Raw genomic sequence first — 23,135 nt, 5'->3', positions numbered from 1 at the left:
CATGGCGACACCAGAGCTGTCAATCAATAAATTGAAAAAAAAAAGTAACGCAGATATTCTCTTGTAAATTAAAAAGTAATGCGTTACTTTACTAGTTACTTGAAAAAAGTAATCTAATTACGTAACTTGCATTACTTGTAATATATTACCCCCAACACTGATCAGTTCTATACAAATATGTTGGTGAATTTTGATGTGAGAGAACAACAGGGGATGGACTTTATCACGAATATGACCTGATATATTGGCCAGAGGTGATGGCTTAATGTAAAAAAAGAAAAAAAAAATCTAAATTTCAGATTTGTTTCTTACAAACATGCAGCTTGTCACTTCACAAGATGTTAACTGATGGACTGGAGTCACGTGGATTACTTGTGGATTATTGTGATGTTTTTATCAGCTGTTCGACGGCACCCATTCACTGCAGAGGATCCATTGGTGATGTAATGCTAAATTGCATGATATATTGGATTTGCTGTAGCTGCCAGTGTATGACTCTTCAACTAATTGTTTAATGTAGTGACATTTGGAGGAATTTAAATCAACACTCTATATGGCAATACACTCACTGTTATGAAGGCAAGAAAGCTCTGGCATTAATTGCAGATATACATTTTTGATACCTTTAGGAAGACTTAACCCAGACCCCAATAGTAACGTGTGCAGCATTCAGCTTAGTTGGTGATAAGAATAAGAAGGTATTTGGAAGCAATATACCCAAGATCATTTAAGTTCTTAATTTCTGTCCAGATATATTTGCACCTGCTGATATCATCATTTAATTGCATGTGTTGTGTGTTGTTTTAACACCTGATTCACTAAAGTAATTATGCAAATCTGGTAACGTCTCAATGAATGTAATTTGCTGAATGTAATTTGCAAGGTGCAATTTCCCATCTTGCAGGCCTGTTTTGAGTGAATACTATGCAGAATACTGAAATTTGACATGCAAATTTGACATGCTTTACTGAAATATTACTTGCAGGAGTGTTGCAACTGTTTAGTGAATTCACCCTGTGTCTTTAGCAATGCATTCATGCATTAATGCATTATTCAAGTAGTTGTAAAAGAAAAACAGCTTCCCATCAGTTGTGCACAGCCATTACCCAGAAATATGCCAGGCCATTTGAAAGCAACTTTCTTTTAGCGGTATCAACTTGACTGATATATGATGGCATCAAAATGATGTTTCTCTCAAGGTGACAGTCTTTTCTCGCCAAACTCTCCTTCATCAGTTTTTTTTTATCTGGTTCATTGTCAGGTCAGCAACGCAGAGGAATCATATAGCTATGAATGTCTGCTTTTGTATTCAGTCATGAGTCATCACTACTGATCTTTTATATGTTTATTTCTTTATTCATATAATTTTTTATTAAATGTTACCTGGGCAGAGGTAAACCGCAATCTCCAAAGTGTGTGGCATTTAAGCTTTAAATGTCATTAAAATGAGGATGTATGTGAGAGACAATAAGATTCTCAACAAGGCAAAATTTCTGGATGTTCCTACAACTGCGTATAGACATTGGTTTTGTTCTGGGGTAGATTTTTATTAAAGGTATAGTTCACCCAAAAAAAGACAATTCTGTCATTATCATGTCATTCCAAACTCATATGACCTTTTCTCCTCTGCTTAAGAATTTTTGAATGTACTGGTCTTTTTTTTTTTAAATTCACTTATTTTTAAGGAGGACTGGAGCTTTTTCTTCAAAAAGGACACAAAAGCACCATAAAAGTACTACATATTTATATGCACTGAATTGTCCTTTTGTATCACACAGATGAAAGGGAACCTTTATTTAGGGAACCTATCTATTCCCAAACAAATTTCTTCTTTAACCAAATTAAGTGTAAATAGGTGAAAATGTAATTTAATGATCTATTACTGTAATTATGTACATTTAAAATACAAGCTACAGTTATACTATGTAATGCATAATGTCATTTTTATATTTTCATTTTTTATTTTTGTAATTTTATGTGCGGCCATTAAAAAAATATATGTGTGTGTGTGTGTGTGTGTGTGTGTTTTTTAGTACTTCAACTTCAAGGCAGAATGTCTCATTTTCATTTAAGTTTTAAGTATAAATTTTCCATCTGATATTTACATTTTATTTTAGTTAACAAAGCATTTTTTTTGTTTTAGTTGACCGTAAGAACACCGTTCCAGTGAGTGTGTGAATGGTGCTTTATGGAGTTATTTTCTAAAAAGTCCACAGGGTCAAAAGTGCCCATATTTGGAAAAAGCACCTGCATTTAATGATGAAAAGTCTTCACCTTTGATCTTTGGAGCAAGTCTGTTCCTGAATTCTGCTGCCAGTCCTTTTATATCATGTTACTGAAATGTTTTTTTTGTACTAGTGACTGCCAGAGCACAAAGACAGCATGGTATGTTTGTCTTTTTTGACATTGATGAACAGGAATGTATGAGTCTTTTTAAAGGTGTTTCCCTGAAACATCCTAACCAAATGGTTCAGGCTTCAGAAAGGCCTGTAGGGTTGTAGTGTGAATACTTGAAGAGTAGCAATCAGAGTATCTTGAAAATACTTGTTGATGGTACTTGAAATGATGATTTACACATTTTGTATGCAGTATTGACAGCAGAACAAATCAACACTGGCAAAACGACACACTCTAGCACTCTACATGGCAATACACTCACTGTTATGAAGGCAAGAAAGCTCTGGCATTAATTGCAGATAGTATACATTTCTGATGCCTTTAGGAAGACTTAACCCAAACCCCAATAGTAACGTGTGCAGCATTCAGCTTAGTTGGTGATAAGAATAATAAGGTACTTGGAAGCAATATACCCAAGATCAGTTGAAACGGTAAGAAAAATTCCCTTGAGAATATATATTTCGCCTGTGCGTGAAATGCAGCTGGCCTTATGCTTGAAGGGTCGTAAAATCATGTTGCTGTCAAGGCTATCTGGTGGAGAATGATAATATGACAGTTTTGACGGCAGAATGATTTCCCATGCAGAAAACTGCTGGTCTGGCACTTTTATTAAGGTCCAAATGAACTGCTGCGCTGACCAAGATGTCAGGAGGCTTAATGGGACTGACGTCCTATAAATGCTGCCCACATTCACTCTATCTCCCACTGAGTGTCAAATAAACCTCTCCACTAAAGTGAAGAGAACCTTTTGTCTGTTTCCAAAGGTAACAGTTTTGCTGGCAGACAAGTTCCCCCTCATTTCAAGTCTGGCTCAACAGAGGGGGGCCCAACCAATTATGAGCTTGATGGGGCAAATCAATTTCAGTTCACCTGATGGAACAAAGGATGACACTCTTTTTATCTAAAACAACTATATTGTCTCCTTTTTAACTCCTATTAAAATAGGATCATGGTTCAGTCACCACCCACATTCTTACACAGCCCTAACTAGATGCAAATCTCTTCTATGTTAATTTTAGACATGTAAACATTTTGTCGGTACCAGCAGTGACTGTGATCTTGAGAAGCAATGGGACATTTTGTTGATCGTCTGATTTCTCTTTTTGCACTGTTGCAATGGGTACACCACTCACTGTGAAATCTGATTGGTTCAAAGTCCTATTTCAGATAACTGTGCATCAAACATCAAATGTCTCCCAACTGGCTGCGACTTTGTCACACCACACAGCAGTTGTCGTATCAGGTCAGTTGTTTAGAACAGACTGTTAAAACACTGTTTTTGAATATATCTTTCTATTAAAATAAAATGTTTTCCCCAGATATGTAGAGAAGAACATTGCTGTCTAAACAACAAAACATTTGAAAATGTATGCATTGGTTCACCAAATGCCTGAAATTCATGAACTGGTTGCATTCTGACCTTGAAAATCTGGTTATCTTGAAGTATTAAATAAATAAATAAATAAACAAACAAATAAATAAAATTAAAAGTTGAAAAATGTAGCATATTTTCTTGTGGCATTTTACATGCATTTATATATATATATATATATATATATATATATATATATATATATATACACACACACACACACACACAGAGTATATGCAGATTTTGCAGATTGCGCCGAGAATCAATCCCTGTTGTTTTTATTCTATTAACTCAGACAATTTGATAGAGAAAGACCTATCTGGGTTAGAAAAAGATTGATACAAGTCTAACAATGTGTGTACACAAGCCTAAGAACACAGTGGTCCCAGTGGCGATGGGTATTTATGGGGAGAAATGACCCATTACTGTATCTAATTTGTGGAGAATCGATTCTGGTATCATGCTCCATCATCATCCCACAGCTACTGTGATGTTTAGACTCAAACCAATCATTCATAGTGTCTGCCAGGCAGGGGACAGAGCTGCTGAGAGACCGGGAGGAGAGGCTCATATCACTAAAGAAACATAAAGAGGGAAAAGGCCTTGGAAATGAGACATCTCTGTTGGAAGACTTCAACCTTGATATCTTCATCATTTCCTTTTATAATATGTACTTGACACACAGATGAACCGGGGGAAATAAGGCTGAACTTTTGTTGAAACCAGTCCTCAATGTTTACAAAGTTTTGTTAGACTTTAAAAAGGTGACTGAATAATATGAGCATAAAAGAGCTAATTTTGCACTCAATTTGCCATAGTTTGGTCGGAAAAACACGTAATGATCCTGGAAGCAAAGTTAAATTTAGTTTAAATAAACATCTCATTGCAAAGCTGAGAGTTTAGAATGTGGAAAGTATTTAAATTGCCAAGAATATTGTGTATTTAAAAAAAAATTAATGATTTAGCTTGAAGATAATTATTGGCATCTTTCAGAATTAATTATGCAATTATTTCTGCTGGGAAAAAAAAAAAACCTAGGCTATCAAGTCTTTTGTCTCATAATATTGAGTTGTTTGCTTGGTCTTCCCATCATCTGACTTCCTGTGCTGCTTATCTTTTCATTCAATTTCCAGACCTGCAGATTACTGTTATTCTGCCTTCTGGGACATCGAAACATGAGACTATGCATCAATACTGCATATCGATTTTTATCTCAGTAATCATTAGGCTTTTAAAGAACGTAAACATCCAGGTAAATAGCCAAAGAGAAAACCACATGGCTCCATTTCAGTATATAAACATGCAGACTTGAATATTGATCTCCATCTGACCAAGCACCAAAATGGAAAAAGCTACTCCAAATAAGCACCATTGCTAAGAAAAAAAACCCTATTAATGAGAAGTTGAATAACAGTCCATGTTCAAGCTGACAAAATGCAACAATTACTCAAACAGCCACTGTTTACGACTGTCGATGGGCATCTTCAAACATGAACACATCAAGGGTTGGATGGGCTACAGAAGCGAAATAACACGCCAAGCTCCACTTCTGCCAACTAAGGTCTGGAAGATAAAGCTATAGCAGCCACATGAACAAAAACCGATGAGTGAGGATAGGAAAAACACAGCCTTGTCTGATTAATCTCAATTTCCGCCATGTTATACAGATGCTGGGGTCAAAATGAGGTGTAAACAGCATAAATCTACAGATGTTTCCTGTGTTTTGAGTTGGCTGTTGGCAGTGTAATGATACTGGAAATGTTTTCCTGGCAAAAACTAAGCCCCTTAATGTCAAATGAGCATCATTTAAATGCTAATTCACACAAATGTGTTCTTTCTGACCGTCCTTTTATGGCCAGAAACTGTCTGTCCATTTCAAATTCAAATTACCAGCAGGATAACACTCCATGTCACAGAAAACACATCAGTGGTGTTGACAGCAACCAGTGTACTTTATTGGCCTTCATTTTGCAAAAAAAAAAAAAAAAAAACTTGTGAAAGGACAGTTATCTATGTAATACAGTCAATTCCATTACATCTGGGAGTGAATTTTCTTCCCACTGCAGGGCTCGCAAAATATTTTAAAATCTCTAGTAGGTACTCTTCAGATTTTTTTTAAAATCTAGAAAATCAGATAGGAGTTTAAATGTCAATCAAAAATATTTTCAATACACAAATTTTATTCCACTATTTACAGGGTATCTGCAGAATTTTTAAAAATAAATTTAAGGCAATTTATGACCCATTTTAAGAGCTGCACAAGTAAAATGAACACCGTATTGAGCCATAAAATTACATGATTTACAGTTCAGATACAGGTTTTCACAAAAACAAAAATCTTATACAACAGCATTTCAGCCTTTAGACGCGGGAGATCTGTATTTAAGATAGCCCGTCTGGCAGAGTGGTGATACATTTTGGTAGCCTGACTGGAAAACACAATAGCCCTGGGACGTCGGGCTAGCGATTTTGCGAGCCCTGCACTGGACAGACTGAAATATGGTTGTCACTCCTCTTTTGAGTGCTTAATCTTGTTTTAAACACAGAGTTCAGTTATTTATGGGCATGACATCCAAAAACCGTAAAATTCTGGGTTTTCTCCATTGTAGTCGCTCACGAAAACCCTGATGCCATTGAGTTTAACACAAATGAAAGGCTGTGAATGAAGGATATACTTACTTTTTTTTTTTTACAATGGCATGCACTGTATAAATGTCCTAGATAATGTAATTTTCACAACTGTTTCATTTTTGTTCTATATCAGAAAGTGGTTATGTGAGCTGAACAATCGGTATGTTGTTAAACTACAATCTATTGAAGGCACTGTACTTCTATTACTCACAGCCTCATGTATAATTTTTTCTGTTTTCTTTCTGTTTTTCTTCTCTTTCTTCGCAGAACAATGTGCACGGCAGTCACACCTGCCATGCATTGACACTCCGATAACTTTGCATTGTGTAGAGTTTGTGGCTTTTATCTCACAGAGACCTGGGCCCGTATTCACAAAACATTTGATCTTACCACTAAGAGTTCTCCTAAATAGCAGTAAAAGACAAGTTTTTAGCTAAGAGTTTTCTCTTAAAACCTATTCACAAAGCTGCTGAGACAAACTTTTACTAAGGAATAGAGAGAAGTCTTAAGCTAGAGTAAGGGCGGGGTCAGCATGCTCACTAACTATGCACACAGTGATTGGCTGATAGTCTCTGTCAGAGATTTATTAATAGAAATATTGTAGAGCACGATGTTGCCATATACAGTATATATATATATATTCCCAAAAAGACTCATGGCTGTATTAGATCAAAAGGGTGCTTCTACTAAATACTGAGCAAAGGGTCTGAATACTTAGGACCATGTGATATTTCAGTTTTTCTTTTTTAATAAATCTGCAAAAATGTCAACAATTCTGTGTTTTTCTGTCAATATGGGGTGCTGTGTGTACATTAATGATGAAAAAAATTAACTTAAATGGTTTTAGCAAATGGCTGCAATATAACAAAGAGTGAAAAATGTAAGGGGGTCTGAATACTTTCCGTACCCACTGTATATATATATATATATATAGGTTTAAAAATAAAGATGTTGCCACATTCAGACTTGACAGGATTGACACGCCCATTATTTTTTAGATTTTCTCCTAAATCGGCGAGTTATGAGCTACGTTTAGCCTTAATATGTTTTGTGAATACGGGCCCAGATTTCCATCGCCACGTTCCACGGTGTTTATTTGCTCTTTCATCCTACAATTTTTCTTCCTTAGGTAATCTATTTTAGTGGTAACATAAGATAGATTACCACTTATGTTTTTGCAGCTGCAGCAAACACATAATTCTTCAGAAACGTCAGTGGGCAAGGTTTCACAGAGCCCGTGTGCCATTTTCTCTTTCTGCTGGTTCATCTTTTTGTTACGAAACATGAAACACCTGTATACTTGAACTATGTACCGCTGACAAAGCCTGCGTGTAGTCCTTTGTAATAAATCACCTAATAATTGAGTTCACTGTTTGTTATCAGGCCGCACAGAGTGCCAATATTCCCAGTGAAGGTCTGTAGTACGTGATAAAGCTATCAGTTAGCATTCTCATACATATTAATGACAGTTGCTCTGCTAAAACATTTTTGATTTTGCATAAGTATGAGAAGAAGTTTCACAAAGTTTTCAGTCATTAACAAATGAAATCTGTTTTCTGTTATTAAATGCTCATTGGAAACAGCAGATGGAAACAGAGAGCTGCAGCATAATGCATGAGGAAGTAGAAATGCATGATTTCTACTGTTGCACATTTGCAGGTATTTTTCCTTTCATCAATTTCCTGTTCCTTACATTGCTCGCGTAAGGAACCACTCATTTTTACATGGCTGACGATGCACACAGTGACTGGCCTAAAGCCATCTGCAAGAGTGAGTCCACTTCATAATGAAGGAAGAGCCTTTGAATCAAATTCCACTCTATCAAAATCCCTCAGGAGATCAGGCAGATCTTGTCACAAATCCTCGCTCCTCTCTTCATCAATAAAATCACTTTTAAACAAAGTTTTAATAATGCATCAGTTACAAAAATATTTGAAGCATTTTCTTCATTAAAAATTTGTCTATAACAATAATATTGTACAAATCGTACTCTGTCACTCCTTCTTTCTTGTGGTTGCTTTCAAAATGTGTATGTTTTTTTATCATGTGAAAGTATCTTTGCAGCTTGGTCAAAACATCAAGTTGTTTTAATGCTAACAACAGCATAATGCCTTACAAATGTTTCTGTTCTCAGGGGTGCCATATACCTGTCTTTTTTGAGAAGGTCTTTCTTAGGCCTACACGGTGACCTCAGGAAGTTCAAACTTTTGCACTTGATTGAAGTGACCCATATTTGTGACCCAATTTCCTGTCTATCTATATCTTCCTCTCTATATAATATGGTGACTACCACCTTACCATCATACCTGCATTTTGTAAGCCTCAGTCATATTGTATATTGAATAAAAAACGCACAATATTTGATATGAGCAATTTGCTCTTTAGTTCTGTGGATTTTGTGTAGCTTGTCAGGAGGTCCCAGTGGATCATTTGTGTCCTGTGTCCTGTGCCCTGTTGTAGGAAATAGCTCTGTGATTGTTGTTCTGCACTGTTGAACATGTTGTGATCTTCCCAGCTAAACGATTCCCTCCTGCTCTTTCCATCTGTTGTTTTTCACCAAGCTGAGGTAGTGGGATTCTGGAAAGAGTCGAAGGAAAGGACTGCTCTGCCACAGAAACCTACTGTTTAGTTGCAAGGAGGTGTCTGTTTCAAAGACAGTCCAGGTTTAAATTCCAAATGCTTTTAATATTGGCAGAAAGTTCTATAAAATTAATTCCTGTAGTCTGAGGATCTCTTTCCCCTTGTGCTTGTTTAAAGGAATAGTTCACCCAAAAATGAAAATGTGCTGAAAATGTATTATTCACCCTCAGGCATTTCCAAGATGTAGATGAGAAATTTTGCAGTGCATCACACATGACTACAGCCCATCAATTAAAGGCTTGTATAAACAAATGAATAACTACATTGAAAGGTTTGTAGACAGACTTTAAGTTAGCTTGAAAAAGCCTAGCTAGAAAGTTTGAAAAAGTTTTAAAAGCTTGCAGTCTGAAAGTTTTCAGTTTGAAGTAGTTTGAAAGATAAAATAGTTTTAAAGATTAAATTGTCAATGTTTTCAAGGCAATACAGTCTATCAGAAAAACAGGTATAAAACATATTGCTACGGTAGTTGTGGTGGTTGCTAGGCTGTTGCTAGCATGACTAGCATGTTGCTAACATATTTTTAGCATGATTAGCATGTTGGTAGCACAATTAGCATGTTGCTAGCATTATTAACATGTTACTAGCATGTTTCTAACATGTTTAGCATTTTGTTAGCATGATTAGCACATTTATAGCATGATTAGCATGTTACTAGCATGTTGTTAACATAATTAGCAAGTTACTAACATGTTGCTAGCATGATTCTAACATGATTAGCATGTTACTATCATGGTGTTAACATTTTGTTAGTATGATTAGCAAGTCACTAGCATGTTTCTAACATGATTAACATGTTGCTAGCATGATTCTGGCATGATTAGCGTGTTACTAACGTGGTGTTAACATTTTGTTAGAATGATTAACAACTTACTATCATGTTTCTAACATGATTAACATGTTACTAGCATGTTGTTAGCATACTTAGCAAGTTACTAACATATTGCTATCATGATTATAGCGTTATTAGCATGTTATTAGCATGGTGTTAACATTTTGTTAGCGTGAATAACAAGTTACTAGCATGTTTCTAACATGATTAGCATGTTACTAGCATGATGTTAACATGATTAGCATGTTACTAGCAAGTTGTTAACATTTTGTTAGCATTATTATCAAGTTATTAGCATGATTAGCATGTTACTAGCATTTTGTTAACATGATTAACAAGTTGATAGCATGTTTCTCGCATGATTAACAAGTTACTAGCATGTTGTTATCATGATTCTAGCATGATTAGCAAGTTACTAGCATGTTGTTATCATGATTAGCAAGTTACTAGCATGTTGCTAGCATGATTAGCATGCTACTAGCATGATGCTAGCATGGTGTTAACATGTTTAACAAGTTGCTAGCATGTTTCTAGCATGATAAGCATGTTACTAGAATGGTGTTACCATTTGTTAGCATGATTAACAAATTTACTAGCATGTTACTAGCATGATTCTAGCATGATTAGCCGGTTACTAGCATTATGCTAACATGTTTCTATCATGTTTAACAAATTGCTAACATGTTTCTAGCATGATTAGCAAGTTACTAGCTTTTTGTTAACATGTTCCTAGCATTGATTATCAAAGTTACTAACATGTTACTAGCGTGATTATAACATGATTAGCATGTTACTAGCATGATGCTAGCATGTTTTTAGCATGATTAGTTCGTTACTAGCATGGTGTTAGCCTTTTCTTTAGCATGATTAGCAAGTTACTGGCACATTTTTAGCATGATTAGCATGTTACTAGCATGTTGTTAACATGATTAGCATGTTACTAGCATTTTGTTAGAATGTTTCTAGCACGATTAGCAAGTTACTAGCATGTTTCTATGCTAATCCAGCTTAAACCAGTTGATTCAGTAAAAAAAAACCCAGCTAAATACCAGCTAAGACCAGCCAAAGCAGTCAATCAGCTAAGGCTGGTTTTAGCTGTTTTTTCAGTAGGGAGTTGTTAAGCTTTGCTATAGCAATAGACATCTAAAATACACCATAAGTCTTATTGTATAAAAATGTTCTCCCCTTCAATGAAAGTTTATGGGATTTTAGGTGGTTTTGATTAGTCTGGTTTACGAAAACCGTAAGCCAGATCAGTTAGAAAAGATATAGCAACCCGAGGCAGACCAGTCTGAAGGTCTGACCCGAGTTTGGTGGTTGTAGCTTTACAAGTCTAGGAGGAGATACATTTTAAAATTTGGAGGAAGAGGAAGAGGAGGAAGAAGAAGAGGAGGAAGAAAAAGAAGAAGAAGAAGAAGAAGAAGAAGAAGGTTTAAATAGGATTTCAGTAAGTTAGCTTTTTCAAGCCAACTTAATTACGATTTTGCTTCCAGCTAAAATACGAATCTATCCATCATATTGCTTTTTCCTTTCTAAATTTCTCCAAATCTGATCTGGTTAAGAAACAGCCCCCTCTTTATCTTGGATGGCCTGATGTTGAGTATATTTTCAGTAATTTTTCATTTTTGGGTAAACTGATGCAGATGCTTTGTTGTAAATAAACATGTGAAACTTGACAAGACTGACATATCTATAACCTCCCTACAGCAATCTGTGTGCTCCTGTGGCTGTGCTATAAAAATTATTCAGTGTGTCTGCTGTAAAGGTTAAAATACATATTTATTTAGATATTTATTTGCAAAGTACAGTTTATCCAAATGTTCAGTTTATTGTATTTTAGGTTGATTTGTTTAATATTAAACAATAGTACGGAATACAAAAATAATACAGAAGCTTTGTTTTCTTCTCAAAATATATTTTGTGATAAATATCTAATGAAATATATCCTTAAAGTATAGTGTGTCGTTTATTTTACCAGGTTTCTCTATTTAATGTTTAAGATTCTCTGGATCATATTTTGATACTTGGGGCATCACTTGACATAGATTTTGTTTTCTTTCTGAAAACCAATATGATTCATACTGACCTATCCTCCTGAGACCCTGTGACCTCATATGAGGACATTATATTTTGGTGTATTTCTCTGAGATTATACATGCCACAGTTTTAAGTCTGGATGTCCTGTACAGAGCACATTCAGGGCTTTTCAGAGATACTAAATGTTTGGATGTTTCACCATGACCACTTCCTCTCCTTGGTCTTCAAATAGGTCTGATATTAATTTAGTGACACGCTTATGGAAATATGATAATATTTTGTAATTATCATTTAAATCTGTCTAATTTTTAAACTGTCTGTCATAAATCAACATCTCAGGAAAATGTTATGGGGTTTCAAATCAAAATATGACTTTCTGTTACGAAACAGGATGTTGATTTCATACATGTCCTCATATGAGGACACTGGGACTAAAAGCATGTTTATTAGCATTTTGGGAGACATGACAATTGAATAGGGAAATAAATTATGTTTCAATATTCTATGAAATATTATATATTATTATGAAAATCTTGTCAAATATTACTCCCATTATTACACTTCTTTTTACATTACATGTTGCCCCAAAAACACATTAATATGCAAATTAGATTTAGTTTATAGATACATTGTATATAATGAGAAAACCCATTTATGGGCATTTTACACACATTTTGCATAAAGAAAAATGGTATATCAAATCATTCTGTTATAACATAGTTGAGAATCATCTTTATACAAAGTTTGGTAAAAAAATAAAAATAAATCCTGAAAACTAAAAATGTATTGGTGATTTGCATAAAAGTCGGTGAGATAAGATATTGTAATGTACTTTTAAGATAAAGCTTTCCTTCTTTAGACACAGTCGCCACCCAGCGGTAGAATAAATGCAACGCACATCGAAAACGAAAGTAAACTGGCTCTATGGGTTTTTTTTTTTGTAGCATAGGTTGTAGCGTAAACGTGTCATAGAAAATGGAGGAAATCATCTTGGACAACAAACCTAAGCTCATCAAATGGCTTAGTTCGGATTCTGAACTTTTTTTGCAATATGTTCAAGCCAAAAAACTTATAACAATGTCGCAGTATAGTGAACTGATGGACATGACAGCTAAGGAAAGGGTTATTATCAGACTTCTGGACATCATTCTTGGAAGGGGTGAAAATGTGTGTCGAAAATTTCTGGATTTGCTGAAAGAAGATGATGTGAATGAAATCTCTCCTGAGCTCAGAGAATGGATCAAAACAGTGGACACTAAAGGTAAGTTGCTTTGCAAACCTTGTGCACATTTATAGAGAGGCCTAATGCATTCATTCATGCCATATGAAAAATAAATGTTAGTTCATAAAGTGAAACTAGTTGCCCGTTTTAGCTGAATTGGGTAGAAAAATGGACAGCAACCAAACCATTATTGTTTCGATAATGGATGTTTGTTTAAAAACGCAAATGGAAAGCGAAAGAGCTACATGATGGCTATTTTTTCCTATATGAAACACTTCATTTAAGCCACAATATACAAACATATTCGACCTTCTGAAAAATGCCTTCCAGCCTAGTGTGAAGTCACACACATTAACAATGATTTTGTACAATATTATGTGATTTAATGGAAAAGGATGGATTTTCTGTCCGGAGTTGTAGCTGAGCGCCCTCAAGTGTCTTCAGAACTTTAGTGCACTACTAGTAGTACTAGTAATAGTAGTAGTAGTACTGTACTACTACCAGTGTTGGGAAGGATACTTTGGAAACGTATTAGGTTACAGATTACAAGTTACCCTATTTAAAATGTAATACGTAGTGTAACTATTTCAATTATTGTAATAATGTGATGTAACTGATTACATTTGATTACTTTTCTAAATTTCTAATGTTTTCAACTGTTATTCATTTTCAAACATTTAAACCAGGCAAGGTTAACCTTACAGTAGTATTCAACTGATTACTGTCAGACTTTCGAAATCCTTTATCACTTGAATTTAAGAATCAAGTAAAATGTCATTTTAAAGCACAGCGACCACAAAATCAGAACTTACTTTAAGATAATTTTGAGGTTGAATACAGATTTAAAACCATAACGAGACATATTTTATAAACCCAAAATGGGAAATAAAATGGTTATCGAATAAGCATGTGTCCTATACTGTGTGCTAAATTCCTGAAATATTGATGTCTCATATTTTAGAGCAGTCACTGCAATTTAGGAAAGAAATCAATTAAATGTGGGTGTACGTGTGAAAATAAATTCAGATGTAACCCCCATTGTAATCGTTTCATAAGTAACTGTAACTTAATTACACATTTTTTCTCAGTAACTGTAACTAATTACAATTACATTTATTTTGTAATTAAATTACATAATTCCGTTGCATGTAACTAGTTACTCCCCAACACTGACTAGTACTAATAATAATCCTATTTTTTAAAAATAATTTTACAGACCAGAAAACAGAAACAGACTGCAAAAGAAGAAAAAGTGGTGACAGGCCAATACAAGGTAAAATTTTAGATCTTGATTCAATCTTTTTCTGTATATATGCATGCATGCATGTATGTAAGGTATATACGTGTATATGAGTCAGTATATATATTGACAAGGATTTGGGACAAATATGATGTGATTTAAAGGAACACTCCACTATTTTTTAAAATAGGCTCATTTTCCAACTCCCCTAGAGTTAAACAGTTGAGTTTTTACTGTTTTCGAATCCATTCAGCCGATCTCGGGGTCTGGCGGTAGTTACATTGTGTACTAAGACCGACGGAAAATGAAAAGTTGCAATTTTCTAGGCCGATATGGCTAGGAACTATACTCTCATTCCTTATCAAGGAACTTTGCTGCCGTTCCATGGGTGCAGCAGGCTCAATGATATTACGCAGCGCCTGAAAATAGGCTAACTTCCGTCAACATAACCAATGTGACCACCTGCTTCCACAGGGAGCGTGCTGGGGACTATTTTCAGGCCCTGCATAATATCATTGCGCCTGCTGCACTCATGGTACGGCAGCAAAGTTCCTTGATTATTACGCCGGAATGAGAGTATAGTTCCTAGCCATATTGGCCTAGAACATCGCAACTTTTCATTTTCCGTTGGTCTTAGTACACAATGTAACTACAGAAGAGTCCAGTTTTAAATAGGAAAAATATCGAAACTCTTTGGTCATTTTTGAGCGAGATGCTAACGGTCTAATCAGATTCAATGATCTATGCTAAGCTGCAGCTAAAAGTACTACCGCCAGACCCGGAGATCGGCTGAATGAATTCGAAAATGGTAAAACTCAACTGTTTAACTCTAGGGGAGTTGGAAAATGAGCCTATTTTAAAAAATAGTGGAGTGTTCCTTTAATGGAAAACGGTGGATTTCAGTTTTGAGTTAGCTGGCTCCCTTAAGTGTCTTTATTCATATAGTTCAGCTTTAGTGACATTGAATTGCCCTGTATGGAAAAGAACTGTAAAGTTGCTATGAATACTTTTAAATATGTATTGTGGTAAACTGGGCAGATCACTGTAATGCACTGCATCGCAGTCCATAGGATGCTTGCATGATTTTTGCCATTCAAAATAAAGTTTTGTTTTTTCATCAGAGACTGCAAACATGACAAGACATTCAGGCATCCAAGTAATAGGTTAGTGTGATTTATATTTATTAATAATGGGAAACATTATCAGATGTACAATCAACAATTGTATGAATTGACCGTTTTTATTTTTTATTTTATTTTAAAGGCAACATCTCTGCATCTGATGGCAGCTTTATAAATTCGCCTGCCATAACTGGTAGAAGTCTGTGTGCCACTGAATTTAATACAACTGCTGCACCCTCTGGCAGATCAGATGTGCAGGCAAATTGTAAGTGTAATACATGTACAGGTGCATCTCAATAAATTAGAATGTTGTGGAAAAGTTCATTTATTTCAGTAATTCAACTCAAATTGTGAAACTCGTGTATTAAATAAATTCAATGCACACAGACTGAAGTAGTTTAAGTCTTTGGTTCTTTTAATTGGGATGATTTTGGCTCACAAAGACCTTCCAAAGGGGCTTTCTTATCTGTTAACCTGATTCATCACAATGCAGTTTAGAATGGCAAGTCATATATATATATATATATATATATATATATATATATATATATAAATGTGTGTGTGTGTTATATGTTAATACTTTAAGACACTGAAGGCACATTGCACACTGTATTAGATAGTGTGTTGTAGTGCATGTATTGTCCTTAATAATAATTCCCCCCCCCTCCCCTAATGTTTCAGACCAGAAACCTGATAGAGACTATCAACAGAGGCCAATACAAGGTTAGAGTAAGTTGTTTTATTTCTAGTCTATATAATTCTCTTTCCAGTATCTTATGATTTTTTTTCTTTTTGTATTCCCAGATTGTCAGATGTTTCTAAAAAAAAATTTCAGTCTGTTGGTTCAAAATGTGAAAAACATTGATCCAATTATTGATGATCTTGTTGACCTACACCCTGAATCAGCTGCAAATGTGAGAGCGAAGTCAACCGATCAAGAGAAGATGAGGAAACTGCTTGGCTGTGTGAATTGTGAAAGCATTGCTAAGGACCTGGTCATCGCGCTGTACAAACATGAAAAACATCTAATGAATGAAATGCAGAACAACTACTGAAAGTTGTATTGTTTACCCACCAGATTAGCAGCATGTTACTATGAAGAAATGGCATATAAATAATAAAATTATGCATTGTTCATATTAACCTTTTTCATATTAATAGTTTGTAGGCTACTGCTTTAAAGTATTATATCTAAATATGTTTTAATGTAAATCTTAAATTGTTGGAACATTGGCAGTTTTAATTACATTTTATGAATATAATAAAGATCAAATTATAATAATCAAAACAATTAATGTATTTTTATTCCATCCATCCATCCGTTTCTCTAAAATGTATTAACTTAAACCCGTTTTCATTCGCATCAAAGAAAATATGTAATATTTGCCTGTTTTCACGTTCAGCCATTTATAACCAAGTCAGTATTCAGTCACTAGGTGGGGATGGTGGTTCAGCACAACGAGTGAAGAGATGGCAGGAGGTGCTTGAATCGTGATTAGAGCACCTGTTGGCGTTCAGCATGGCTCAGGTAAAAATAAATACAAATGGAATATGAATTGTAAACCATTGTTCAAACTATAGAGCGCTATTACACTAAGGTGGGCAATAAGAAAACAGGACAGCGAGAGGGACTGATATCACCAAAATAATACATAGCTAAATTGAAGTCAAATGAAAATCCTCATTACAAGTGCATCATCACACAATCGGTCTGTGCTCAAAACCAACAAATATAATGTGTGTTTAATGTAAGCCAACACATCATGAGCGCTCACAGCAAAGGCAGACGGCAGACACTTCATGACAAACAAGCAGTTCTTATAATAAATCATATTATTATTGGCACAGCGGCCTAGTAAATGTCCTCAGTTAAGTTATTTGCAGCATCCATCATGACGTGAATAATAGCTAGTTTGTTTAACAGCCTATATATATATATATATATATATATTTTTATTTTTTTATTATTTTTTATTGATGCTGTGAAAAGTTATGTTTATAGATGAATTGCCAAGCCAGCAGTGCCTGCTTATGAAAGTTTGTCAGTTTAACTGGGATTGTTTCAACCCAAAAATTACATTTTAAAAGAAAATTAATGCCACCCAAAGAGTTAAATATGTAATTGGGGAAAACATTCCATACACATTACTCTCCCATTGATTTACTATTGCTTGGCTCTCTGTAATTTCATAGCTGGACCACCAATCACGGCGCCGCAAACTCTAGGCGGAAACATTCTAATATGGAGAAAATGGTCGTCGTTCATGTAACACATTCACTGAATAGGCAGGATCTGAAGAGTTATTTACACATAACTTGTAATTATTTCATTTAGATAGTGATTGTCAAATTATGAATTGCTTAAAAATAGAAATGTATTTACATTTATTTTTATTAGAAAATAATATTTAAAATTTGTCATTTAAAAAATGTATTAGTCCAGTAGGGAGACCGTGCCAAATTAGACAACTTAAAGCTGTTGTCGCGCCGAGACAGCGCTCGTGTCCATTGTAGCCATTACTATCCGTCACAATGTTACCAAGTCCGCGGTTTTCCTGTGGAATTGGGCTGCTTTATCACTGTTGCCGCGGGTTGTTTTTCATGTCCACGGGTTGAAGCGACCCCATTAACGTGTATTTTAGCCCCTGGAACACGTTTTTTTTTCTGGGGACCCCCTCGAAACACGGATAGTTTGGGCTAGTTTTGAGTAGCAATTGGGTGGGTTTTGTTATGAAAACCTGGCAACCCTTTCTGTCAAGGAAACATTATTACTGCTAACATAGCGGACTAATTGCCATTAAAATAATTGCCATTATCTGTATTAAAGAGAAAATAATCACTTCATCCGCTGTTTAAGTGAATCAAATAGCCTTGACGGCCTTACTTACTGGAGTTCCACAACTATTGACTTTGTTCTCTCTCACCGGACTTGTGTGTGTGTAGGTGATGTAAAAGAGGAAAGCAGGCATTTGGACCAAAGCACTGTGAGGCAAGGGAGGGGGAGACTCAAAATGTTTCTAAACTTAAAACACATTTTTGCCCAGTTTGTGTTGTTTTACAACTTACACAATTATCTATAGTATAACACATTATTTACATTGCACAGCGTGGTTTTTAATCATATTTTTAGAGGGGACAACCCTCAGGGGGGGGGGGGGGGATGGGGCTAGAATTATAGATTTCCGCCTATAATTGAGCCCTTTCTGGGGGCCTAGAAAGCCCTGACGGTTCACCTCTGGTGTGTGTGTGTGTGTGTTTGGATGCTGTGAGATATAAGGCAGCTGCCTAAGGCAGTTTACTGGGTTTTGGAATGGAGCCATCATGATTTACCGCATTTGCAACTGTCTTTTAGTCACTTGTGTTTATGAAGTGTGTCTTTTTGGCTGTTTCAAGTGCGACAGCTTTTGCCCATTCAACTTGAAGTGTCCTCACTGCAGTTGGATAATTGTTATTCCTCCTCTTGCCTGCCTGTCTGATGTTCTAGGGTCAGTCTGATGCCGCAGCCGTAAGCGGATCACTGCACAGCAGCTCACGCATCTCGCAGCAGACAGTGTGGTGGTAAACAGGGTCAGAGATTTCTCCTTCCTGAATGACTGATGTGAGTCGAGAGTTCCTATTGCCCTTAAACAGCTTATACCAGCATGAATTTCTGCTCTGGGTTGGCTTGTACTGGTTTGGAGTTTCCTGCTAGTCAAGAACACATTGGAACAGATTGTGAACAGATGAACACTGTCTGGAAAGCTTATCTGAACAAATTCAAATAGACTATAATTGAGAGAATGAGGGGTCTACCAGTGCAGGCTGACAAGATACCATGTGTTAAATGCAAATTTGACTTAATAGCATTTTTAACATTCTGTCAGTTGAGGGCTATACATTAAATATGTGGAATTTGACATTACAGGAATGAAAACCAGAACAGACAAGAGACTGGTTAGTCATGTTTTTTGTGTTGATCTTTAATATTAAAAGGGTAGCTCAACCAAAAATTTAAATTGAGTCAATATTTACTCACTCACATCCTCCAAACCTGACTTTTTGTATCTTCTATGGAACACTTTCATTGTCAATGCAATAAAAGTCAGTAGGTTCCAGTATTGTTTTGGATCTCCGTGTTGTTCAATACGTCTCTTTCTGTGTGTGTCTTCCACAGAAAAGTCATACAGGTTTGGAACAACACAAGGGGGTAAATTGGTTCAACCACATGAGACCTACAGTTTATATAACAGATCTTTCAATGAGTGAAGAGTATGAGTTGGTATTCTCCAACTAGATACATTAGGCTGTGAGTATTGGACATCCCAGGCTTATTTAAAGGCCTAGCACATGTCAGTTGCAGTATTTCCACAATGCTTCCCGGAACTCTGCGGTCCTCTAAATCAGTGTTTCCCAACCTTTTTTTTAGTCGCGGCACCCTTTGGAAATGTTTTACAAACTTGTGGCACCCTACAAAATTAATTTTGTCACTATATTTGAATTTCTAACTTCGATATGATAATTTGAAAAGTATAGATATTTGGTACAGCAGGGAAGAACTGCAGAATATAATGTCATACAGATATTTTTAATATTATTAAAACAATTTGTCCGTCAGTGGTGCCAATCAGTAGGCTAATTTCTAATGAAGAGACCAATTTATATGACAGATTTTAATGTAGGCTTTTATACATATGTAAACATTTATTTAATTACCATTATAACTAGCTATCTCACAAATTTTTGCTCACGCAGTGTTTTTTTTATTTTACAGTGGGGTAATTTTGGTGCAGTAGCACGAGATAGCTTGATTTCAAACTTTGAATTGAATAAAAAATGACAAGTAAGCAGTCAGTAATAAAATAAGAACAAATAAATAAATGAATAATGATAGCACAAATAAAAAATAACGACAGGCCTTCGAATTAAATAAATAGCTTTTTAGTTTTTCAGGTAGGTCTAACAGTAGGGTTAAGATTTTTAACCAATTATCCAAATAATGTTTAGTCCTAGAAAGCTATTATTATCAGAACACGTGAGCATAACATAGCGGTTAGCAGATCAATGAATGAGAGGGCAGCGTTACCAGAGTTGCCCATATACCAGAACATGTTACAGCACAGTAGGGCTATTGCAGACAGAAACAATACTGTACTACATCGATGTTTCCTGTCGGCTCAATTTTTGAGTGCACTTTGCTGTTCCGATGAGCATGAATGGTATATGAGTGGAGCGACTGAGTGGAGCGCACACATAGAGCGGAATAATACGCGGAGCGTCACACCACGTGAAAGTGAAACCTGAGCGGTGGACTAATTTTCGGCAGCCAAAATTTTGGTGCATCTCTAATTATTGGCGACATCAGAAATGGATGTTATATAATAGATGCTCTTTTGAACATTTTAGCCATTTAAAAATATGAAAAAATAATTTTTTACACGGCACCCCTGCTCTCGACAGACGGCACCCCGGTTGGGAAACACTGCTCTAAATAGCCGTGTTGGGCTTAGAAGCATTCCAAAATAGTTTTTGCTTTCTACAGGCTATAGTAGAGACATGCGGGATCACAGTGTCAAATGTCAGTTACTTCCTTCTTTTCCGTTCCTCTGACAGAGCTTCTTCCATACTGTCACTCCCCTTGTGCACATTATTAAGTAGCCTTGAGCGCCTTTTAGTGTGGGTTACCCTGAAGCTTTTAATAGTAAAAGAGTTTCAAATAACTACGCTAGTGTTTTGCTAGAATGCTGGCTGTTAAGGGCCATTCACACAGGTCATGTTTTTGCTAAAGAAGATGCTGAACAGAACATATGAGACTTATTTTTATAAAGATAAACGACTCTTAACTTGTAAGTACTTTCCATGGTAGTCACAGAGAAATGCAGCATAATGGTCAAAGACTTACTGTACATGTATACATAGACCAAAAAAAGAATAAATTGGGATGAACAATCCCCTCAGACCCATAAATAAATATGTACACACACACACTTCTTAAAATGACAATAAAGAATTTGTAATTTATAATTGTTTTATAGAATGTGAAAACTCACTATAGGATCTAACCTACACCAAACCTAAACCTACCTGTCACAGAAACCTAACTTAATTTTAACATTCTTATATGTATATAAGAATGGTAAAACATTATTATATTAAAATAAGGATGTTATATAAAAGAATATATAAGAATGTTTTGTGTGACAGGTAGGTTCAGGGTTGGTGTAGGTTTGGACGATAGTATATTTAGTAATTTTATAGTCTTAAAAGATAATGTCTTTGTGGGGGCTGATTTAAGGACCCCACAAAGTCAAACTTTACTTATTTTACTATCTTTGTGTGGTCTTTTGGGCCTCACAAAGTAGTAAAAACACACACAATATTCAAGAAGCTGCTTTATTGTTGAAAGTCTGAAGATCAAAGATGACTTTTTTTCCCCCACAAAGATATTAATAAGCTGTTTTCAACAATAACTAATAAGATATTTTTCCTGTGTACCAAGTCAGCATATTAGAAAGATTTCTGAAGGATATTGTGACACCGAAGACTTAAGTAATGCTGAAAATTCAGCATTACATCACATGAATAAATTACATATTAAAATAGAATATATTCAAATAGAAAACAGTTCTTTTGGATTATTTAAAAAGATATTTCAGAATATTATTGTTTTTAATGTATTTTTGATCAAATATATGCAGCCTTGATGAACATGATGCTTCTTTTAGAAAATATTACTGACCCTACTTTTTTTGAAAAAAAAAAAAGATCAGTCAATTTAGTTTCCCGTTGAAGTATAGAGCGATAGTTTTATTATGGCTAAGATTTCACTTTTTACGTTTTAAACATTTTGACCAATTTACCTTTGAGACCATTAAGGACTCACACATTCTTGTTCTTTGGCTACACAATGGAAAGTGGCAGAACCACATTAGAGATATCCTGTATGGACGGAGAGGAGGAAATCATACTTTCCTTTCTGATTTCAACACACAGATGATGCCAGCATGATATCTGAGTCTGATTACTTGCCCTTTAAAGCTAATTGACCCGGTATCAAACAGCTGCTGTGTTTGAAAGGAACACCATTTTATAAATCCATCAGAAACTTGTTTACCTTGATTAATAATGTGTCATTCAGAGTCACATTATGCTGTTAAGGTTGATTTTATGTGACCGTTCGGGGACGTTTGGTCATGGGAAATGGCATTCTGTACTGTATGTACCATCACTGGGGTGGATTTTGAGAGGAACAGAGCTGAGCTAGACCAACATGGCAAGTCGAAAAACCTAGAATATCCTAAATAACAAATACTTGAAAATATTGAGCTGTGTGTGTTTGCTAAGCTTCTTGTTTATGGTGTTTTCATAAGAGATTACTGGAAGTATGTTTAACATAAGATTCTTTATCTCATTCTGTCTTGTTTACCACACAGTTTAGTAAAATTATAGATGCCATTAAAGGCATTTTATTGGCAGGTTATGGCTTTTAGAAAATACAGTAATGCGTTGCATCCATCTCACATCAGGGCTAACAGAATCAGGATTGGTTTTAAGTGGCAGTTTGATTAGGTCAAATCTAATTATGTCGTCTTATTAAGTAAAGTCCCTTTCAGTTTGCCATCTGGACAGTATTTGAACTTTTCACCCTTTGTGCATGACAAAATAACAAT

General features: G+C 35.4%; 1 protein-coding gene across 4 annotated transcripts; it reads left to right on the top strand.

The window, feature by feature from the left end:
• The first annotated feature begins 12,858 nt into the window (after positions 1-12,858).
• On the top strand, positions 12,859-16,691 carry LOC107584164 (uncharacterized). Of its 4 annotated transcripts, none has more exons than XM_016270666.1 (6): positions 12,859-13,167; positions 14,345-14,401; positions 15,490-15,531; positions 15,632-15,754; positions 16,171-16,212; positions 16,294-16,691. In XM_016270666.1, the coding sequence occupies exons 1-6, from the start codon at positions 12,882-12,884 to the stop codon at positions 16,542-16,544; spliced, it is 801 nt and encodes a 266-aa protein (XP_016126152.1). In that variant the 5' UTR covers positions 12,859-12,881; the 3' UTR covers positions 16,545-16,691. The 4 variants fall into 4 exon arrangements, with proteins under 4 accessions (XP_016126152.1, XP_016126151.1, XP_016126153.1 ...); XM_016270665.1 differs by having other exon boundaries at positions 15,632-15,760; XM_016270667.1 differs by lacking the exon at positions 15,490-15,531 and having other exon boundaries at positions 15,632-15,760.
• The last annotated feature ends 6,444 nt before the right edge of the window (positions 16,692-23,135 follow it).

This window comes from Sinocyclocheilus grahami, unplaced genomic scaffold (genome assembly GCF_001515645.1).
Source record: "Sinocyclocheilus grahami isolate Dianchi unplaced genomic scaffold, SAMN03320097.WGS_v1.1 scaffold57.1, whole genome shotgun sequence".
In the NCBI taxonomy this organism is placed as follows: Eukaryota; Metazoa; Chordata; class Actinopteri; order Cypriniformes; family Cyprinidae; genus Sinocyclocheilus; species Sinocyclocheilus grahami.
Note: the sequence above shows the minus strand (reverse complement) of the source record. Positions and strands in the feature narration are given on the sequence as shown.

Excerpts from the sequence above, each read along its gene's own strand:
- LOC107584164 (XM_016270665.1), top strand. The coding sequence starts at position 12,882 with ATGGAGGAAATCATCTTGGACAACAAACCTAAGCTCATCAAATGGCTT. Across the intron at positions 13,168-14,344 it reads CAAAACAGTGGACACTAAAG|ACCAGAAAACAGAAACAGAC; the intron begins GTAAGTTGCTTT and ends ATAATTTTACAG. Across the intron at positions 15,761-16,170 it reads TGTGCAGGCAAATTGTAAGT|ACCAGAAACCTGATAGAGAC; the intron begins GTAATACATGTA and ends CTAATGTTTCAG.